Genomic DNA, 24485 nt, shown 5'->3' on the forward strand with positions numbered 1-24485 from the left:
GACTAAGCGAATTTCCATTTGCCTGGATTGATTTTCAATTACTCAATTAAATTTCCATTTATGTTTAACGAGTACCTATGTCCTAGGTTAGCTGCTACAGGGAAACTAATTAAGTGTTTTTTATTAAAATATCAATAGATTAGTATGAAGTAAATAAATCCGCCAAGTTTGATCAAAATATATCCATAAACAAGCCAACGACAATATTTTACAATATTCTCCATAAGAATAGCATGGGAATTTTAAATTAACAATTTTTTTAATTTTCTCCGTAACCAATAACCGTACAAAAACACTTTTGATATACTAAATTATTTGGTTTTTAAGCTCTTTAAAAAGGTCTGGAGAAAAATTGATAAATTTTGTGTTTTAAGGGTAAAAAATGAGAAAACCCCATTTTTACCCCATAAAACCCCCCTAGGCTAAAATGAATTACACAATTAAACTATGGGAATGATAAATTAATAAAAAATACATTAAAAAAAGAGATTAAAAACTATCATCTAATTTAATCAGCCTAGATAAACTATTATAACTACGTGTTGACCAAATCTAAATTTAAATAATAAGTTAGTGTAAGTGTAGTTTGTAAACACAATTACAGTATTTTGTTCGCCATGTAGGATGCGGAAATGAGAACTGTATTGAAAGCTCGCCATAACAGTTTACCAGTGTAGATGATATTTGATTACTCTTTTAAAGTGAAGTGAATAAACGATATAGTTGAATAAGATATATTTTACATATCAACATAAATACAAAAAACGATAGGATTTAACATAAAAACTCTGATTATCAATAATCTTGATACCTCCAGTCTAAAGTTAACAGTATCGCCAACAAAACGCTAAGGAGGAAATAAATAGTTTTATCATAACACTATTACTTAGTTCCACAGTGTAATGCTTCACTAAATGTTACGCAAGAAACATAAATACTCGCATATTACAGCAGTACAGAAAATAATTGCTTTGTTTTAAGCACCTTATTAACCTTTTTTCGAAGACGTGAAATAGTCTTCGGTTGGCAGTTTTGGGAATGAGTGCTTTTGGAGGGGAGAGGGCGAGAACGTTTCAGAACGTTGGCACTATCGGACATTCGCCATATTTCATGGTTGCTCCGTTGGGAGTCAGATCGTGGTAAGGGGTTTAGTGAGAGTTTTTCAGTTAAAACCAGGAGTTTTATCGGTTTTGGGACAATATTTAGTTATTATATGATTTCGTCAGTGAAAGAGTTTATAGAGGTGAGTTTTAATGGACATATTACGCTTTATAAATGTCCTTATTGTACTTGTTTATTAAATGAAATTTTCACGATATGGTTAACAATATGGAGAGCAGACTTCGCGCATGCGCAAAAGTCAACATACGATCTTTGTCATTCCATTCCCTCTCCAAGTTTGAATGGGTGTTTTCGTGTTGAACTCATCGATTTATTTTTAAATTTCTTAGAGGGGGTAAGAAATTAATAACTTTAAATTGGCAGTCAATTATTGTGTATTATGAATGTTTAGGTTAGTAATTTTTCACGATTTTAGTCCAGTAACAATAAAAAATCTGATTAAATATTTGATTTTTTTACCTATAGCCTGTGTTATGGAATCTGTGTATTTAATCGGTATTTAATTAATTAAATACAATTTTGCTAATTTATTTATTTTATCCTATTTAAGTTACTTACCTACTAGTTTTTCTTAACTTAAGTTAGGCTATGTTATTAACATTTTGATCTTAAATCACTTGTTCCCTTCCCTATCAGCAAGCGTATTTACTTAACTTACTCATTAAACAAATTTTCAAATAGGTACTATAGAATAAATATGACATTTTTAAGGAGCTATTTTAGTGAAGATTCATACATTACTTAACCCTCCGAGTGTCCCTAGTTTTGGCCTTAATGTTTGCCTATTTTTTGCGCATTTGCAAGGTTTTATTAAAACGGATCTGAGAAGCTTAAAAACAATGTTAATTATACTGTTCTATAAGTATACCATTTTGTTTGGAAAATCATGGGCTTCAATATTAAACATAAAACATATAGAACATTTGTTTTAAAAAAAAATTTTAGGTAAAAACATATTTTAGAAAATATATAAAAAAAAAAAATAAGTTTGCGCTCAATGAAATTGTATAAATTATAGGCCTATAAATATTTGAAATTAGCCACTTTGTTCTAAATTTTATGAGGATTATAAATATTTAATAATATAAGGAAGTAGATTTGCAAATAAATAAGTTATGGGCAAAAAACAGATTTCAGTACATAGTGTTTAGCTAAGAATGCATAGCCTAACCATAGCTAGGAATCTGGCTGATAATTTGGAACATCAATATCACTACCTACTTCTTCAGGATCATCAACCAGCCCTTCAAAATCACTTAAATCTTCTTATAATGCACCACGTATACTTATCACTACTTTTGATTTTTAACACTAAAACAATGATAAACGTAATAAAACACATCAGTCATCGGTGCGAGGTTAACCAAGCTGTTTACAAATACGCACGTCAGCTGTCTGCTACAATTATGATCGGCTCGAGAAAAAAAAGCGCTTAGAGACAGACCTCGGGAGAAAGCTTAGAATCTGCCAAATAAAACAATACCTAACTAGATCCAGTTCAATCCGATTTTGTCAGTCATAGAGCCTTCGGCGTAAACAGTGTTTGTGAGTCGCTGCAGCGACACAAAACACTACACAAAGTGTGTTATGTGTCGCTGCAGCGACAAATAACACTCGGAGGGTTAATGAAATTATATTTTACTCAGTTGACATACAAAAATTATGTGACATCTACATAATATATACATATAAAAAATTTTTCCTACTAACTTAATTTTAAAATAATTCAAACATATGTTAATTAATTTATAAACAAACATTATAAATCATAGTTTATTTACTTGATATGTTGTTACTAGAGGCTGAAGATGAGTTTTGATGTAAACTTGAAATATACCTCGACATTTTTTAGTAAATTGTGATTAATTTATTTTAGTGATGAGTAACCGACAACCTAAGAATAACATAAGTAATACACCTAGGATGTAACAAAAAGAAAAGGCTACCTAAAATTTGATATGGATTCATTGTCAGCATTGATTTTTATCTCTTGGATTTGGACACCTTCACACAATTATGGTTACCGGTAGGCCTACAGTGTAGTCTTAGGCCTACCACATGTTTTTTATACATCTCTGAATTATTAGTTTGCATGCATATTAACTAAAAATGATTGTGTAATAATAAAAACCCGATTTGTCTATTAAGATTTGTTTATAGATTGAGAAATGTCTACTGACGTGCAAACAGTTGATACTGGACTTGACAAACAGTCCCGGCGGCGTAGCAAGGATACGGAAAAAGCCCATCGGCGATCCTCCAATTTCCAGAACAAGAAATTCAAACATGACCACAAATTCCGAAAGAAGATTGCCGCTAATGGGAAGTTCTTTCCTCCCTACAAGAAGCGCAACAAAGACTTCATCATTCCACCCACCAAATTTCTACTGGGTGGGAACATTACTGATCCACTGAACCTCAATAGTCTTCAGGACGAAGATATAAACAGGTTTGTTATCTGTTTAATATAAAAATGGAAGCTAATATTTAGTAGTATAATTTAGAACTTGAGATAACTTTTTAAAAAATATGCCTATTGACTTGTTCGTTTCCTTATAACTTATAAACCCTAACTTCTTCCAGTTTTGTCATTAGCATTGAAAATTTAGGTTTTTCGTAGTACAGTATAAATATAAATTATTAAGGCTTTGGCTTTATCATCTCCATTTAAAAATGGCCATGGATTGATTCCTCTGCTTTTTGTAAGCTTTTGTTTGGTATCATAGTTTTTGTATGGTATGGTAGTAAAACAATAGTGTATAGGTACTGGTAGTAGAAAGTACTGGAGAACAACCCAGAAAGAAGATCACCCCTTGGTAGACCGAAACTGACATGGTGGAACCAAGAATAAATGGACATTTAAGAAAACTGAGAGACAGTGTGGAGGCCAAGTACCATTTAAGGTACCAGTGGCCACAGCAGTAAGTGAGTAAGGTAGTAAAACATTTCTCCTGTTACTGCAGCTGTATTTTAAATGGTTTTTTTTTACCATCCTTTGCTTGACCAAACGTTATTATCCATTTCAGAGCAATGAATGCTGTGACGCCAAAATCGTCGCCTTTGCCTACACCAAAGCACAGAAAAGGAGAGATTGAAGTGATAATTCCTCCTGATATCACAGATCCTTTGAACCTCATAGCTGGGGACGATGACGCTACTTATGAGGCCATGTTAATATCTCCCGTCAAGAAAAATGCCAAGAAGCAGAAGAACAAGAAGAAACGGCATAGAAATAACCGGGCATCGTCTGGCCCAGGTTCGGGGAAGGAGGACTCAATCGAAGGGGCCAAGTAAGCAATAGGCCTAGTCATTGTATGCATAAATTTTGTCTACTAAGCTATAACAACAATCAAAGTGGCTACTAGACATCCTAAAAGCTAAAGCTCTTAGAGCTTCGCAATTTCAGCACTGTACTGTATGTCTTTTACGGGTAGGCCTACCTATAATAATTTAGATGATATAGAGTAAGTTATTCTTATGGCTCTAGGCCAGAATAGGTTTGGTTTAGTTATAGATAGGAAGAAAAAAACTAAACAAATTTTATGTTTGTCATGTTGGACTTGACCCCATGAAACCACTTAAGGATACAAACTCATCCTGGATGTTAGATTCATTACTTTGCTGGGCTTTCTTAACAGCAGAAAATCTAAATCTGTTTGTACTTAAGTTAAGTTAAATACTTAGTAAAGACAAGTAAGATGTATTGCATGACGTTCAAGTGCCACGCCATCCAAAAGTACAGTAACTGCAAAAAATATAGTCTTTCTACAAGCTTTGGACGTTGTGAAACAGTGCACTCTAGAATCGTAAAAAAGTATCATTTGTACCACATTTAAAGCCGCTGCCAGTTGCACAACGTCCAAATGCCACGACCTCCAAAGCCACTGGTGCCAGATGCACGACGTCCAATATAGTTCAGCGCTGTAGCACGATGTCCAGAGCTCCTGCATACGGTGAATACTGCAGACCCGCAATACATGAATGAGTGTATATTGCGTGCTTAATAATGAAGTCATCAAGCATTGTTAAATATCAAAACCCATATACTGTATTTAATTACGTAAGGTGATTCTTTGCGGAAAAATTGTGGGCTACTGGGAAGTTGTAGAACTACGTGAGAGGGCTCAAAGTAAAGTTTGATATCCCGTGACGGATAGAGTTTCTCCCTCTTATCCGGACATCGGTTTAACCGGACTACACTTGGTAGAAATGACATCTCTTTAACAGGACAATTTTTATCAGCACATTGGTTTAAAGGGACTAGATCGGCAGGAAGTGGGCGGTACTGAAACGACTGTTCTCATGGGAAAGATTTGAGACCAGTGATCACGTGTCTAAATACATTGCTCTTCTAAATTTAAGTCGAATATCACATTTTAAAGATATTTTAAAGAGTTTTTGGGGACGTCGGTTTAACCGGAAAACCCGTTATCCAGACTGGCCTTGGTCCCGAGGAGTCCGGATAAGAGGGGAGTCTACTGTATATGTCTGCTGCCTTAAGCACTAAGTAGAGTTAAACCTCCAGAAGGATTCATATTATTTATTGAAAATAACATCAACTAAAGCAGCAAAGAGACTGTTTTTTAACACAAAAGATATGGATATCTAAATATAAATTTGGTGTCATTATAGCTCACATTCCCGATTAACAGACACATTCTTATCTCAAAAACCCTTTTGGTTGCTGCCTCAGTGGCTCTGGAGTTTCCTATGTTAACCTTATGACCAAACTTTCTTAAACTGTGTCCTCTCCCATTGCAAACACAAGCACATAGATATGCCATCAATCAAACCAATCATTTGAGGCTAGACAATGGACAAGTATTCTTTTCCTTCAGCTTTGAAAAATCCAAATCTTCTATTTGTGTGACCATCCTGACAGACACCATTGAATTCTACGTTTCTTCGTGTATAAGGGCATATATAAAACCAATGATAAAACTATGTTAAAGGTCAGGGTTAAAGGATCAGTTGTAAATTGCGTTTTCAATAGTTCGATCTCTCCTCGGTGACAACTACGTCTGTAAACAAGGCCACTAACAGATGTCCACTAATAGATACATCACTTCAAACATAGTGTTCAAACATGTCCTGTAAACCCGTATATAGCTATTCCTTATGTTTTGAAAAGAGAGAAATAGTCTAAAAAATTAAACAATTGAATAATTTGTATAGTGTATATTGATTAATAATTTAAATAATTGAATAATTTTAAACATTAAACGAAGATAAAGCGGTTGACAACTTGAAACAGTTGTTAGACTGGGCCTAGTTGCCTTCAATAATTGCAATGCAAACTGTATGCACTGAGGGCGGTAAACAGTGTTCACAGTATGCAGGCACTTTGGACGTCGTGAAACAGCTCAAACATATTTTGGACCTCGTGCAACTGGCACCAGCGGCTTTGGACAGTCAAATATTCTATATTGGACGTTGTTAAACACCTCAAAAATTATATTTTGGACATCGTGACACTGACTTATATTATTGGATGCCGTGGCACTTGGACGTGGTGCAAATGATACTTTTTTAGAGCAGGCCTATATATAGTGCACTGTTTCACAATGTCCAATCTTATGACATCCAAAGCTTGTAGAAAGACTATATTTTTTGCAGTTACTGTACTTTTGAATGTCGTCGCACTTAGACGTCGTGCAACAGTCAAATATTTTTTAGTGGACATCGTGCAACAACTTAAAAATGATGTTTTAGACGTCGTGGCACTTAAACGTTGTGCAACACTCCTGACAAATAATTAAGCAATTTTAGCCTTTCCTGTAGTGACTGAGTTTTCTCAATAATAGGAAACGCGTTTGAAATTGAACTTCTTCTATTTTGTGTGTGTGAATATTTGTAATTTGTTTCCTATAGACAAAGACTCCTCCACTATAAAGGTAAACTTGGATGATATTAAGTTATGTATAAAATGCTAAAACATCAACAAGATTTAAAACTAAAACCTCATTTCATGTCAAGTGTTTGATCTAAAAAAATATTTATGTTCACAAAATTGTACCAAAAAGTTGTTCATTCCATTTTACAGGCTAGATGAAACGGAAACTCCTCCCGCCAAAGAAGAGAGTGCTGAACTCAAGGGTGAAGCGAATAAAGATGTTAAAACTGAGGATGAAACTAAAGACACAAAAGAAACGCCTCAAGGGCCACCGCCTGCAAAGCGCCACAAGTGTGAACACAACAATAGAGCCAACCTGCGCAAGATTGAGCTGAAGGAAAGGAAAGCCGACTTGGACAAGATAGTGAGTCCTGTCATTCCACAACCAGGGGCTTGGAATGACCGTCACCGCTTTAGGCCACCTCAACGCACACCTCAGCTAGACAAGTCACAGGCCAAGGAGATGCCTAAATTCAAGGAAAAGGATGCTAAGTTCCAGTTTGGCAACTATTGCAGGTAAAAACTTAATAAAATAAACAGGTTACTGCAACAGTGATATACCCTTGTTTATAATTTCTTACTACCTGACGGGTCTAAATGTTCAAAATCCTACTTGGTAAAACTTTTGGCTTCACATTGTTTGAGCGGTTGGACTCAGTTAATTTTGGATAATACAATATGTTAACAAATGTTAAAAAAATGTGTGCTAGTCCAAGATAAACCTTACTTACATACTCCTTTGGCCAAACCCAAGATGATTTTTAGCCTCTCCAACAATCCACCTCCGTTCTTCTCAATCTTCTGTCACTTCCTCTCTTGCTCCCAATCTTCTTACATACTTCAGCCTTTGGTCCCTCCACCGCAGTCTTGTCTTCTTAAAAGTCTTCTACCATTGGGTTTATTATTATAAGTCTGTTTTATCAGGCTGGAGTTATCCCTTCTTAATACATGACCTAGCCACCGCAGACGTTTACTTTTTACTATCACAGTTATGTATGGCTTATGATAAATCTGTCTCAGTTCTCTATTTTTTCTTATCCTCCACACTCCTGCTTCATAAATAGGTCCAAATATCAGTCTTCTTAGTATGCCTACCTTGTTTTCAAAAGTTAAGAGCTTTCTTTCTGAATTCTTTTAATGCCCAAAGCTCGAATTTTGAGCAACATGTGCACTAGTAAATCCTTATTTTAGTTTTCTTACTTAATATTTTGCTGTTGAGCAGCTTGTTCAGGTCCCGGTAGCATCTTTCTGCGGCCCCAATTCTATAAATGGTTTCTTTTTCTTCTCTATTACTACTAACTATTGTTTGTACTTTACTGTTAAAGGGGACATTCATTATCAGTGATTTCTTTTCAATATATTGATAGTTTTGTATTCCTTTACGATCCATATTCCTTCCGTTTTAATATCTTCAAACCCAGTCAAATTACAAATTGAGAACTAGTCTTGTTTGGGCAAAAGTATGGATATGGATTAAGAAATGAATCTTTTCTAAACTCACTTAACATAACTAACCAAACATGCTGTACCATTTCAAAATTCTGTTTAATAACAGAAAAGGCATATGGGGAATATCAAACGGAATTTTGAAATGTCACAGCAAGTTTGGTTAGCCAGGTTATGTTAGTTTAGAACAGTTTAATTTCACTATAAGTTGATTTAAACTTAATTTTCCATTCGTTAATATCTGTATATCGGATCGAAAAATAAAATATCTGTAATAGGCTATCGAAAAAAAAATCTATAATAACGAATGTTCCCCTTAACAGGAAAGTACCCTATTGCTCCTCCTTAAGTATTTAAATTCATTAGCTAAATTAAAGCTACTAGTGGCTGGTAGGGACATAAGTCCCTGAAAAGCTGAAATGTAAAACTAATTATTGTAATAAATAGTAGCCTATTTAAAGAAACTCATAATCAAATTTTCTCTTTATCAAATATTTGAACAGCTATACACAGTTATACAAATATTTGACTTGTTATCCAATTTTCTGTTAAAATATTTGTAGCCTAACTTCATTTTTTTCAGCCATTCTAAGTTCAATTCCTTTGATTTGAGCCATCTGCCATGGTTCTACTACTTATCATATGCTTAACTAATTTACATTAAAATACGAATGATTTCAACATTCCTAAGACATAACAAAAAAGTCTGAACTATAGCATTGACTAGTATAGTCAATGATTATAAGTAATTCTGTCCCTGATTTTATCTAATCAAAATGTTAATATTGCGTACTCTGCTTGATAATAAATCACGATCAGCTGTATTGAAGTAAACAAAAACCACATGTAAATGGCTTCTAATGCCATTATAAGGGACACATTTTACGTTATATCTTATTTTGTGGTAACATTTTGGGAATTTCACTATTTTTCCTGCCGTTATGGAATGGAGACGTTTAATTTGAGCCCTCCCATCGTTCTACGACTTCCCCGTCACCCACAGCTTTGACACAAAGAATCGCCTTGCGTAATTAAATCCTATAGATGGTTCAGCACATTTAATGATAAACTAGATAAACCTTGCCCTTTGAAAATCCCAATCAAACTTAGTATGTAAATTCAATTAGATATGTATGATTTATGAGCATTACTGTACTTGTAGTATCCTAAGACAGTTGACAGTAGCATTGATAACGTCTGTGTTTGCAGGTATTACGGCTATCGGAATCCTCATCATGGGCCGGACACGAGGCTCAGATTGTTTGAGAAGCACAAACACTTGTTTGAAGGAAAGGATGTTTTGGACATTGGTTGCAACACGGGCCACCTGACATTGGCAGTGGCGCGAGACTTGCGTCCTAACCGCGTGGTCGGCATGGACATCGACCGCTCACTCATTAAGGCCGCACGGTCCAACATCAGGCATTACGTTAACTGCGGCAGGGAGGATAAGTTCTTCCCTGTTTCAATGCCGATTGTGTATGGTCCGATTGAAATACCCGGTGTGAATGAAGAGAAAGGCTTTCCTCACAATATTACCTTTGTTCACGTGAGTATTTAAAACAAAATATATTCTGTTCCTTACTTTACCTTTGAATACAATGTATTCACATACAATTTGTAGTCATCATGATCGTTTCTCTATTTTGTTTAAAATTCATTTGGCATATGTGGGTGGCATATCAGGCACCCTCCCATCATTAATATTTAAAGATGAGCAGAAAATCTTAATTAATTTGTCATAGCTTACTGTAGGCCTACTGTTTACAGAATATTTTTGCTATGCTTACTCACTATAAATTTGTGGCACAATTCAGAAACCTGTACAATTTTTGAAGTTTACTGATTGCATGACTGAGATAAAAAAATGTTATAAGAAAAGTAACAGTAGTTGAATAACCCTTTGTGGAAAAGGTATTGGTCAGATGGGTTTAAAATATGATTTCGGCTAACTTTGAAATTTGTGTATAATTGTTAGGCTACTTTTATTTCACTAAGCTCTAGGGATGGACGAGATTGGATTTTTAGTTCGAGACGAGACGAGACGAGATTTTTTAATTCTCATAAAATTTCGAGACGAGATCGAGACGAGATTTCTCTTCTCATACACAACGGGAAATGCACGTTCAAAATTTTTACCTGATTTTGTAACATTGTTAGATGACTGTTTAAATACTAAAATAATGATAATAGGCAAGAATATTTACAATCTTTCATTAAATAACATCAGCATAACATTTTTTTATTAATCACGCCTAACTTATTAAAAATGCCTACGATTAGGAAACATGGTGATATCAGTTAGGATAGAGTTCAACTTATCCTAAAATAAAATAAATCATAAAATAAAAGCAATATTAATTTTTATAAAATAGTTACTTGTTTTGACTTTTTTTATAGTAATAAAACATTCCTCACACTGCTTAAACTTAACAAAACTTCTCAAATGTTATTAAAGTAATATTATTAAAATAATGAAAGTAATATTTACATTAAAAGAATTAAAGTAATATTTACATTAAAAGAATTATTTAAATAAGAACGCCTTCGAAAAGGAAACGCAACTACAACACGCTCCTGTATTGCGGGTATTGCATTGACTTTCTGCAGGCGTTTTTATTTATTTTTTTTTTTATTTTTTTTTTTTTTTGTATTCTCGTCTCGATAAAAATCTCGGCCAAAAAGTAATCTCGTCTCGTGTAACGAGATTGAAAATTTCCCGAAATTTCGAGACTTGACCATCCCTACTAAGCTCCTTAAAAGTCATGGTGATTATTGTTACCACCCAGCCTATAGTAAAGGTCCTCGGGCTTTGCCCCACTGGCCATCAAAATCCCAATGTATTTCTTATGAAGAAAAGATTTTGTTTACTTAAACAGAGGAATAATTTGTATTAACAAGTTAACCTGTTGCTCGAAATCGAGCAATTGAATTCGGGATAAAAATGGAAAGTAACAACTCAATTTGTTTTATTATTTTATTGGTTTTAATTTGATCTTTGGTGTTTTATGTGTAACCAACCTAAAGAAGCAATTCCACTTCAATCATAAAATCAAAACAAAACAGATTCGATTTCAAAACCTTTTATACCCCATGTAAACCTTATGGGAGAAAATCCACTTGGAAGGAAGCGCCTGCCCAAACTAAACAAACCTTAAAAAAAAACATTTTATTAGTAAATCAATGCGCCGTCATCACTCAACCGGATTCAAACTCGATTTATAATAACCAGGTTTTATCACAAACATAGGAAAATATCTTTTTTTATTGAATGTATTACAGAATGTCATCAACTATTACATTCATCATGGTGAAATCTCCATTGGGCAGTACCTTTATGCTCCTTATTTGTTAGTAATGAAGATTTTGACTCCTTTGAAATACTTAGATCGGCTTAAAGCAACATAAAGCTACTTTATTTAACGATTGGCCTTGTGCTTTAATTATGGTCATTGCAAAAGCCAAAGACACTGGGTACTGTTCTAGTTACATTTTGAACGGAAAATTAATTTCTGATGGACACATTTTAATTCTTGGTATCAGAATCACTTCTCCCATCCCATTACTCTTGCTGCTCGTGGCATTTTATTTAACTTATAATTGAATTCTGATATTCTGATATTTATTTGTATCTCACCCAATACTTGCTTTATATTAAACCATGTGTTGTTTGTTTATATTCAACTAACAATGTGTACACATGACGCAAAATATCTTGACACTTGACAAATTCCATTGAAGTGAGATTTATTAACACTATTCGTGCGGTCGACATGTTTGAACATAAAAGTTGCATTTATTTCAATGTTAAGCAATTGCGGGAATTCCCGTCATCAGCACCCAACGTGTTAAACAGCTGGGTTAGTACATTTTTTCATAAGAAATACATTGAGATTTTGATGGTCTGTGGGGCAAAGCTTGAGGACTTTTATTACAGGAATTTGTGAAATGGGGCGTATACACAAAAAATATTTAATTTTGATTTTGACACATCGTTTTTAAAAATCTGTCCATTATTAATAGATGAGTAGTGTTTCGTAGAAATCTCCTTCATGCAATATATTTAAGGATTGCATACTAAAATAGCTGTTCATAGTAAATACATTATTATGATAAACACAAGAGCACTCATTTTCAGAGTGAGTTCGTTTTCAGTTTCGATAACTGGAGTGGAGTGATTGATTGTCTTTGTGTTGACTCTTTTAACTCATTGGAAATTATGACTGTTTTTCGTTTTTAAATAACGCTTGTAATACTTTGCAATTGCTTGAATTCGAGCAACAGGTGCACTAGTAATTATAAAATGTTTGAACATTGCAGGGTAATTATGTGCTGGAGTCTGACGTACTGGTATCACTAGAACAGCCTCAGTTTGATGTGATCCTGTGTCTGAGCATCACCAAGTGGATCCAGCTCAACTGGGGTGACGCGGGGCTCAAGCGAGCATTCAAGCGCATGTTCGCCCAGCTACGCCCTGGAGGCGTACTCATACTGGAGGCGCAGACCTGGAGCTCGTATAAACGCAAACGCAACCTCACAGTAAGTAATACGTTGCCCTTAGCTTAGAAATAGATAGTCCAAGGAAATGTCTTGTAGATTTTTCACTTAGCACACAGTAAACAGTAGGGGTGGGCGAGTAGTGATTTTTAAATTTGATTGAGTTGTTGAGTAAAAAAATCAAGTATTGAGTCGAGAAGTTGCGCATAAAGTAGGCATAGGCCTTAAGAGGTTAGTTTTTAATGGCTTCTTACATTTAAAATTGAACAACATTTTTTACATAGTTATCTAATAGTATTATTTAAAATATGGCCTAGGCCTACTTGTAGGTTGGCTGCTGCATTAAATATAGACTACTCATCATCACTTATTATTGTGTGTTTAAATTATGCTTACCTTTTCTTTTTCCTCACTTACATGATAGTTAACCTAAGAACCTTAAGAATAATTAAAATACAGAAACAGCATTTGTAAAAATAAATTTATTAAAAAAACAGAAAATAGAACTACACATGTATCCTAAGTTAAAAACATGAATATGCAATAAGGTATTTTAAAATTATCACTTGGAATGACCAGCCAGTGCTGCCTTGAGCTTGAAGGTTAGGACTACTAGGGCTAGCCTACCCTTCTCTTCACTCACAACTAACGTGGCCATATATTTTGGACTCCAAAGCGGGACACCCCACACCGAGTATTGGGGGATATGGAATACCCGCCAGCTAGGCAGGGGGTCCGGGGTTTATTAGAATATTATATTATTTATTAGACGTTCATCATTGTTTCTGTTTATGCCTAGTAAAGAAATCCTAGCAATGCTACAAATGATCTCATGTATAACGTATGTAATACCAACATTGTAATGTAGACTGATTAATTTAGTTCTAGCCCAGAATGTGCCTTTTCTTGGCTGAATAGGGGGGTAATATAGGTACCAAATTTGTTAATGACATCCTACTTTAAACAAGTAAAATGTGTTTCAGCCGGAAACATGGAAGAATTACCATGCCATGGAGTTGTTTCCCCACCACTTCAGCCAGTACCTGTTGACGGAGGTGGGTTTCAGCAAGTGTGAGGTGATGGGAGCCCCGGTACATCCAGTGAAGGGGTTCCAGCGACCAATCCAAATGTATATTAAAGAGGACCCTTCGTTTGACACCCCTCGCCCCCTTGGTAACAACACTGAGAGGTAAAAATAACTTATTTGTTGCTTTTAGGTAAAAAAATCTTTATACTAGTGAATTCTAACAAACATTGTATTCATCAGCAGTTAGTATTTAAAATATTTTAGATTTTTTTGCTCAACTTTATGACAAGTAGGCCTAATATTGGCAATGAATTTGTTTTGCTAAAATAAAGGTGTTTTACAATTAAAGTCAACTCTAGTTCCAAGTCTAAGATCAGATTAAAAATTGTCAATGCTTTTAATCAGCTTCAACTGTTTAAGAATATAATAAGACAATAAGGGAAAAATCATAAGGTTTCTTATTCCCTACTGTATTAAGTTAGCCTGATTCAATCATTTTAAAAGCTATGAAAATTAAATCCATCACACCTTTTCTTTGTGTTTCATATTCTTTCAGAGCCAAAAATAAAACCTTTGAAAGAATAAGATTACCTAGTTACAAAAAAGATTATGAAAAATAGATGACAATGAACTAAGCTTAAAGCTTATTTTCTTTTTAATTTTAATTTTCGTTTAAAACTTATCTCTGAGGCATAAACAATTGCAATACCCTTTTACCTTTGATTACTTTGAGGCAGAAAAATTAACAATAAGAAATCATCATCATATATATATATAAATGGTGCATGCTCAAGATAATCATTATATAAATAAATAAATAAATAAATAAAAAGGCCTTTATTTACAAGCGAGTTTCATTTACATGATTTTCAAACTTACTCAAGTCAAACTAAAACTAAACTAACCTAATATATACAGAAATTTAATATACAAAAAACTACAAAGAAAAAACATTTACAATTTACATTTGTTTTTCTGCATTGCGGCCCTGAATGAGCCATACGATTTGGAGCTCTTTATGTCCTGAGGGAGGCCATTATACAACTGCGGGCCAAAATAAGAAAATGACTTTCTTCCAACCTCAAGCCTCACTTTAGGAAAGTGAAGCCTGCGGTCGGAACGAGTACCACGCAGGCAGATCTCCCCCCTGTACTTAAGCCTCTCGCTGAGGTACTGAGGCTCTCCCAGCGTGAGCACTTTGTGGACCAGGCAGCAGGTCAGCCTCCTGCATATTTCATCCATTGGGATGAGCTTTGCAGCATCTCGGAAGGAGGACACGTGGTCAAAGCGGTTAAGGCCAAAAATGAACCTTACCGCAGAATTTTGAATTCTTTGAACTCGTGCCATATCCTCCTTAGAGATGCTGTTTCCATATGCAGGAAAGCAATATGTAAAGGCTGGGAGGACCAAGGACCGCATGAGTTGCATTTTGGCATATTCTGGCAGTAGAGTTTTAAATCTGCTAAGACCTCTCAGTCTACCCACTGCACGTTGAACTGCAGATGTGACATGGTCAGAAAAAGAGAGGTCTTTGTCAAGTACAACACCAAGTGTGTTGACAGTGTCGCAAACAGACAATCTCATGCCATCAAGGGTGACTTCTATAGCAGATTTACTCAATTCCTGCATCATAATGTTTGGTCCAGTATGCATGACTACACACTTGTCAACATTCAATCCAAGGCCATTCATGACAGACCATTGAAAAATGCTGTGCAAATCAGCATTGATGAGCCGGATTGCTTCTGATGTCTTGTCTGGCTTGTATGACAAGTGTAGTTGGCAGTCATCAGCATACAAGTGTGCCGTACAATATTCTACACTTCTGGACAAGTCAGACGTGTACAAATTGAACAGCACAGGTCCTAAACAACTACCTTGAGGAACACCACGCAATTTGCAAAGCGGATCTGATGTCTCACTCCCAATTTTGGTAACCTGCAGTCGGGACTCCAAATAGGACCGAAACCAACAAACAACTTTTTCACTACAGCCATAGCACTTCATTTTGGCCAATAACAATTCATGATCAATAGAGTCAAATGCTTGGGAATAATCTAGAATAGCTAATGTGCTGTATAGGCCTTTATCTTTGGCATCGAATAGATCCGCAAACATATTAGTCAGTGCAGTACAAGTACTGTGGTTTTTTCTAAACCCTGACTGTAGCTTAGGCAATATATCAAAGTCATCTAGAAATGAAGCAATTTGTTTAGTTACTATCTTTTCCATTATTTTTGACATTGCAGGTAACACGGAGATAGGTCTTAAATGCTGGACGGTTTTTGGCGCAGCAACCTTAGGCAATGGTTTCACATGGGCAATCTTCCAACTTGTAGGGAAAACACCTGAGGCCAGACTCATGTTTATCAAATGTGTTATTGCTCCAATTGCATATGGGCTAACAGATCTTATCATTTGTATCGATATACTATCAACACCTACAGCTTTTGATTTTATTGAGTTCATTGCCTCTTTAACATCATTTTCTGTAATCATTTTAAATTCAAACTTATCGTTATATCACCAATACCATACTACTACTATTTTACAATACATATGTAAATTGTAGATATACCATGAGAGTTTTCATGAACATTTTTGTCTCTTGTTTACAAACTAACTGTGGCTGAAAATTCATCTGAAGATAACCAGCTGTTAAATTACAATTCACATTTAAAATTATTTTAAAGAAAGTTGGTCAGCAGCACATGCATTTTTGAAAGTTCATTCTTAAAGTAAATCAAAGGTTAGAGGGGGCAAAATCCTAAAAATAATGATCTTTTTTATTACCATATGTTCTTGCGCTAAATTATAAGCTTTCAAACTATAAGCTTTCATACGTAAATCTCGGTTATGTAGGGTGGGTGAAATAGGGAGGTTTTTCAGAGAAACACATGATTGTATTGACTAAATAGACAAGACCTGTGCGCATATTGCACATTTTAATCTGGTTCAAAATTTGTCTCCAAGGCATCCTGTAATGAATAATACAATAGGCCTACCCTTTTGTGTAGGTAGCTCTTTGTACAGTACAATTTTTAATACTGGGTCAAGAAAATTCAAAATGAATTTTTTGAGAAAATTTGTCTATGTGGAAATGCAAGGTTGAAAGAGGCTGCCACCCTCTTTTAGTAAAAAAAAACAATCATTAAATTGTATTACTTCCATAAATAAAAGGTATGGTAAACAGCTTAACTAATTCAATATTTGTGAACTGGTCCATCAGGTTTGAAAGCTACAGTTTCCGGCTGCCCGACAGCGTTCATTGCTCTGAAGACCTCAGCGGAGACAGTAACTTCCCCTACGAGACCCCCAACTCATTCAACTCGCCAGAGAGTGGGTTTTCCGAGGGATTACACCCGAGGAGGTATCCCATGAGGTTTCCTATGTTCGATATCATGGTGGGTGGAGGAGGAGGAGGGGAAGGACCGAGTACCTCAGAGGAAAACACTGCGTTGTCAGCTGATTCTAGCAGCCAGGAGAATGTCACCTGTCAGGAAGATGACCAACAACAAGAATTAAGTGAACAGAATGAACAGAAAGAGACAATTCCAAAGGATGAAGTTGTACAGGAAGAGATAAGTGAAAGTGATATGGTCGTTGAACAGGAAAAGATAAATGAACATGATGAACAGAAAGAGACAATTCCAAAGGATGAAGTTGTACAGGAAGAGATAAGTGAAAGTGATATGGTTGTTAAACAGGAAAAGACAAATGAAGAGGATGAACAGAAATATACTATTCCAAAGGATGAAGTTGTACAGGAAGAGATAAGTGAAAGTGATATGGTTGTTAAACAGGAAAAGACAAATGAAGAGGATGAGCAGAAAGATACTATTCCAAAGGATGAAGTTGTACAGGAAGAGATAGGTGAAAGTGATATGGTTGTTAAACAGGAAAAGACAAATGAAGAGGATGAACAGAAATATACTATTCCAAAGGATGAAGTTGTACAGGAAGAGATAAGTGAAAGTGATATGGTTGTTAAACAGGAAAAGACAAATGAACAGGATGAACAGAAAGATACTATTCCAAAGGATGAAGTTTTACAGGAAGAGATAAGTGAAAGTGATATGGTTGTTAAACAGGAAAAGACAAATGAACAGGATGAACATAAAGTGACAATTCCGAAGAATGTAGTTGAACAAGAAGAGATAAGTGAAGAGTGTGGTGTTGATGAAAAAGTGAAGGAAAGTAAAAAAGATCTGGTAGGTGAACAGGATGAAATAAGAGAACAGGAAAGTGGAGATAAACAAGTTGAGATGAATGAACATAATACAGAGGAGATGAATTTAGGGAATGAACAAGAAAATGTATCCGAAGCAATTAAGCAAAAGACAATGGACGGATGCCAAGTGGATGTCAGTGGGCCGTGATTTTTGAGGAAACAAGTGAACAAGAACGATGTGAAAATGAGAGGGTTAGTTCTAAAACCAAAGAAAATAGTAACCAAACTACCAAAAAAGGTGACAGAGATATTGATTTAGTCATCGGAGAAGTTGTTGATAATCAGTAATCTGAAGGGAAACAGAAAAAGAAAGGCTAAATAATTATTTCAGCCTTGTGGAGAGAGTACCTATGATAAATAGGGGAACTGTTTTAAGTGATATTTTGTTAAAGCAAATAATTTTGAGTTTTCTTTAGTTTCCTTGGAGTATTTTTCAGACTCAGCAAAGACCTTTAAACCCTAACCTGTTATATATGTATATGATGAACATTGTTTTCTTTTCAAAGGAAGTATATATGCTTTTTTCATTGCCCTGTAAATAGTGAAAAATATTGTATAAAAAATATACATTTCACATGTAAATAAATATTGTTTTGTTATATCTTGTTATCTATGCAGTTAGTTAAAGATGTATTTAATTAGTTTTTTAGGTAAACAAATTAAAAAACTAAACATTTAAGTAAAAATTAAAATCAACTTTGTTTTTAAGAAAAAAGTTCTGTTGAATGATTTTGTCAACAAATTGTAGCAAAAAGCAACTGTCGGTATTTAAAATAACAACGACTCAGTATTTTACTTCCATTCTAGTAACAGTCACTAAACGTTTTATTTTATTTTAATTATTTATTGTTAAAAATTTTACAAAGGTTACAAAAACAGGATAGTTTTACTTATTTGCCTGAATTCTTTAATTACTTAGGTACATACTTAACAGAACTGCACATCATAATAAGTTAGTTTTAGCCTTTTTTAATACACTTAACAGCCTACTGGTTGCACATTTTTTCATCATACTGTCCGGAAAGCAGCCGTTTTTAGTTATCTTAATCGTCCGCAAATTCATAGTTTTCGGGTAACTTCAAATAGAGAACAGAAAAAAAACATATGGTAATTTTTTTGTTTCGCTAACCTCAAATTATATCAGTGCATTATGAAAACACTGTTAATCACACAATATTTAAAGTTATGTTTGCAAAAAACAGAAATTTAAACATTTATGACGACTTTGTTTAACCTCAAATTATGTGAGTCTAATTTTGTAACCATTAGAAGGTTACACACTATGATGAAAATAGTTGTTCATCACACGCAGCAAAAGTGTCTTTTTGGTACTTCATTGTATTTTCAAGCTTGGCGGAAAAAGAGCCACTTTCGCTCCTAGTGATGAAAACTACTATTTATGACAGTTATTATTGTACTATGTCTCAATTTACACAAACCTTTCGCCTAAAAAAATTTATTGAGTTGATATTTTCCGTATTAAATTTCCAAAAAATAGCACCCTTATGGTAGTTACTATAGTATGCCTACATACAACAAAGTTACCATTTCCATTTTTATAAATTATTTGTAAAAATTGATTATTATGATGAGTTGCAAAGAGAAAAACATAATTTGTAAAGCTTATATTTAACTAAAATATAATAATTGTGTCATACCATAGAGAAGTAAGATACAGAGGATACAAGCTTATGGGACAATCTTGCGCCTATAGCTCTGGTATGTTGAGGCGGAAATGTACTAGTATTGAGCAAGGAAGAGCCCGATCAGCAATGGTCACAAAGCATATGTGTACAGCAGTTTAGCGCACAGGGTCTTCCTACTGCGCGAGTGCTGTAGTACCTGATGGCGAGGGGGGAAATGGGAGCAGTAAGGAACAATGAATAGAATTTGCTCTAGACATCGACTGGTGGTAGACCACTTGAAGTGTACCATTGAATGTTTCCTCTGTTTATTACTTCTCTGTGGTTATACAAAATTAAATTAAGGGTGCATAAGGTTTGTATCTGTATCTTAACAAAATTAAAAAATAGTTTTTTTTAATTTCTTACAAAATAAAAATATAGAGCCTAATATAATAATAAAGATTAGATGAAGAATTTGTCTCTAAGCGTTCTTAACTTACCGTACCTTTTAATTTTTTTCACCCCTACAAAAATTCTATTACTTTAATCATGGTTTTGATACTCAGAACTAGAAAGTTTGTTATACAGTAGTAGTTTATGCAACGACTACGTAAAGATAGTGTTAATGACACAAGTAGAAATTTAAGGTATGAGCCGTGGCGATTGCCCTTAAAACTTGTGTAAAAATAGTGTCGTTAAGACTATTTATGCGAGTTGCGTTCTTATTTTACCTACGACCGTTTTTTAATTACTAACAATCAATACTCGTAACTTATAAGTGAGGTTACGTTTTCATTTTATAACCTCTCATTGGCACTGACAGTGATGCAACGACTCATTGTACCAACCACTAATTGCACCGATCAAACAATTAAACTTGTAAACAGCTGATTAGTTAAAGTTCAAAGCATTACAATTTTACTTCTTTTCTCTCAATCCTTGAACCTCATTGGTCCGTTATTCATGTTGTTAAGTAAAACAATGCTGCTATGTAAGTAAACAATGCTGTTAAGTGAATCTTTTCAATTCTAAGAACTGACCTGAAACGGCTAGTTTAAAAAACGGCCGAAGGTAAAAAATATACACTAAGTTTTTTTAACTAATATACAATTTAATTTAGAAAATTGGAATGGATAAATAGTATACCAGTAATAAAATGCAATAATTAATTTATGAATACAGAATGTTTTTAAGTTTTGCGGTCCTAGTTTGTATATCTATGTCAGTTACAATAATGTCACATTTCCTAAATCAACTGCTTTACAACTGAGATGTTATTACTGTACATCTTGTCAGGTTAGCAATTTTGCCAAACTTTTAAGACACCGAATGGAAATGATTTCACACATTCATGAACAGAGTATTTAACAGAATCAAATATATGTATGAAGAATTTAAAACTTGCACTTGTTATAACTGTTTTGTCACTAATCTGTGACTTGGTTCAGTTTTACGAACAAGAAATATGTACTTTTAAATCAAAAAAGTAAAAAATTAAACATAAGAAAAACTATTTATTGTTTTTTATTTATTTTGTAAACAAAATATCCCTTTTACAATATTTATTTTGTGTTGAATACAATACGATTCCACATTCATTTGGTTTTACTGAATACATTTGTTTAGGATCAGATTTCAGAATATATATTTTACGTTAGCTCAGAAGTGATGCATTGTTGTTAATTAATGTAATTTTGTTATCGGACAAAGGTTTTCTGATCAATTAAGTTAGAACTTCTGTATTGGCTCAATTTTGCTAGACAATGATTCTTCAGGTTACGAGGCCAATTTGCTTTGGACTCTTTCCACTGCCTCTTACTGATAAGAAATTTATTGTAAAGTGTTATATACTATGTTATAATGTAGTAACCGAAGTATTCAGCCATTACATTTATTTTACAATTTTAATTTGTACAAACACAGGGTATCCTCTCAACTTTGAAAACTCTATAACGATGAACCAGAAGGGGGGGTTATACCGGTAGAATCAAGGAACTATTGATTCTTGATACTTTGTAATTTTGGGTTAAAACTGATTCCAGAATCGAGAATCTCGTCAACGATAACGGCGATCTTCCGCCATTTTGTTCTGTGTATTATTTAATAATTTTCTTAGTTTGTTTTCAACTGCTTTGTTTTCTTATGGTTAGAATCTTTACTTTTTCTATAATCGCAACAGAACAGAATGCAGAATAGATGCAGGGGCATCGTCGTACTGCTTTCATTTGGCTCCTTGTTAAAAAAGAAAGCCAGTTATGACACTATTCCCATTAACCTTAACCAATTAATTTGGTTTTCATTCCAGAGTGGAAACCCTGAAATATCGAGTATTACAATAGTTAACTTATATTCATTATTTCACTGCGATAATCGTGAATGTTGTGTTTCAAATATTCAAAAGCAATATTGTTTCATTATTGTTACATCTACACTATGCTACAACTTTGTTATGTAAATAAAGACGATTCAATGTGGTTGTCAATTTAAATATGATTTTGGTTTTTGTTTATTTCTGTTGTTTTGTACAATATTGTTATGTAAGTAGTCAACTAATGAGTCACTGTTTAGTTGTGAGCAGCACTTCTTACTTCAAGCCTTCACACTAGCAACTTCAGCACAATCTTTGTACAAATGTACTACTCTGTAATATACAACTATTGCCACAAACCAGACTTTTATTACCCTTTCAAAACCTGTTTGAACTCCATCAACATTAACATATTTTTTGTGCAAGCACTACACTACAGTGCAAACAACTGATTTGAAAGAATAAGCTAGAGTCTAGGATGTCAGCAAGGCCACACTAAAAAAACAGGCCGTAATGCTCGCCAAGCATGACGTCACGATAGAAGACGGCTATGACGTATAAGTACTTATTTATTTATTTTCCAATGAAAGATTAAAACAAGCAGCTGATCACAAACGGCAAAATTACGTCATTGCCGTCTTCTATCGTGACGTCATGCTGGACGAGCATTACGGCCTGTTTTTTTAGTGTGGCCTTGATGTCAGCCATACATTATCCATTTTGAAAAACATTGGCTGAATAAGCCATCATTGTTTTTTTTTTGTTAAAATATTATTTGTGTTTATCATTTTAGGTACTGTTTATTATTTCAATCTATAAATTATATATATTATATATAAATATATATATAATCTAATATATAAAATTCTCGTGTCACAGTGTTTGTCTGCAAACTCCTCCGGAACGACTTCACCGATCGTTATGAAATTTGGTGTGTAAATTCTGTAGGTATGCGAATAGGAAGTAAACTATTTCCCGTTTCGAAATTCTTAAAAGGGCTCCGCCCCAGTGGCTCTGGAGTTTCCCATGTTAACCTTATGAGAAATGGAATTAATGAATCTTAACAGCTGTTTCAATTAAACAAGTTGGTTCTGTTCTATGATGTTCAATAGCATTAAAGTTACAAGGATTACCAACAGGGTGCAGCACTATTATTTCTTTTACATTTATGACAACAGCTAATTTGCAACCAAAAGGTGAGTGAGCGTAGCGAACGAACTTCAACCTGGAAGCGAGTTAGCGTAGCGAACGAGCTAACCTGAAGGCAAGTGAGCGCAGCGAACGAGCTCCAACCTAAAGGTGAGTGAGCGTAGCGAACGAGCTCCAACCCAAAGGTGAGTGAGCGTAGCGAACGAACTTCAACCAGGACGTGATTGAGCGATGCGAACATCTAACCTGAAGGCAAGTGAGCGCAGCGAACGAGCTCCAACCTAAAGGTGAGTGAGCGTAGCGAACGAGCTCCAACCCAAAGGTGAGTGAGCGTAGCGAACGAACTTCAACCAGGACGTGGTTGAGCGATGCGAACGAGATCATCTTGAAAATTAAACGTAACGGTACTTAAATTAAAAATAGTCAAAGGCAAGACAACAGACAACGTCTGCCGGGTTTTCCATCGGTCTGTCTTAGGGGAAACCTATAACTTAGGCGATACGAAGTTCGCCGGGTCAGCTAGTAGTTATATATATATAACTAGTTTAGTTATTTATTGGAAAGCAAATATTTCACATTGCTTGACTAAGTTACCCGTTGCATCTTACCATGTATCTTCAAACAAACTAACCAAATTACATAGTGTCTCCGTAAGAGCTGTTCGTTAATAACAGTAGAAAGCTTGTAAAGGCAAATATTATGAAATAAACGGTATCAGCAATCTGATACATACTTTCTCCCATTAGCTTGACAACAACCTTTATCATGGGTAAGCTATGGGAGGGAAACTGTAGGTCCAGTTGCCATTAGCTGTATGGGCTATTAATAAAACAGCTGTGTCTAAGGAATGGCGGCCTTAGTCACTACCAAGACTACAAGATCGCGCCACTCATCCTACACTCATCTCCATTCATACTTGGCTTAAAATACCTACTTTGTATGGTCGCCATTTCATTGAACAGTATTAACAGTAACCAAGATATTTTAGGTAAAAGCAAAAATCACGAAATTGCAATAACTTATAAATTGTAATGGTTACAGCTATGAGAGATTGCACTATTTTGTTTAAAACTACAAGGACCATAACAAGCTTTTTCCCAAAATTTTATTTTTTTTATTTTATGGTTTTTTATGGGAACCGAAAATTACATAATTTACAATAACTTTTAAGCCGTAATTTTTAACAT

General features: G+C 34.6%; 1 protein-coding gene across 1 annotated transcript; it reads left to right on the forward strand.

Moving 5' to 3' along the window:
- Nucleotides 1-1088: 1088 nt before the first annotated feature.
- Nucleotides 1089-22508, forward strand: LOC129001989 (7SK snRNA methylphosphate capping enzyme-like). Its single transcript, XM_054429460.1, has 8 exons — nt 1089-1243; nt 3283-3571; nt 4149-4412; nt 7166-7531; nt 9671-10010; nt 12782-13000; nt 13942-14147; nt 17215-22508. Exons 2-8 carry the CDS (start codon nt 3291-3293, stop codon nt 18362-18364), a joined length of 2826 nt encoding a protein of 941 aa, XP_054285435.1. The 5' UTR covers nt 1089-1243; nt 3283-3290; the 3' UTR covers nt 18365-22508.
- Nucleotides 22509-24485: the final 1977 nt, after the last annotated feature.

Source organism: Macrosteles quadrilineatus, unplaced genomic scaffold (genome assembly GCF_028750875.1).
Source record: "Macrosteles quadrilineatus isolate MER2022 unplaced genomic scaffold, UCM_ALF_1.0 Scaffold_9__3_contigs__length_116548681, whole genome shotgun sequence".
In the NCBI taxonomy this organism is placed as follows: Eukaryota; Metazoa; Arthropoda; class Insecta; order Hemiptera; family Cicadellidae; genus Macrosteles; species Macrosteles quadrilineatus.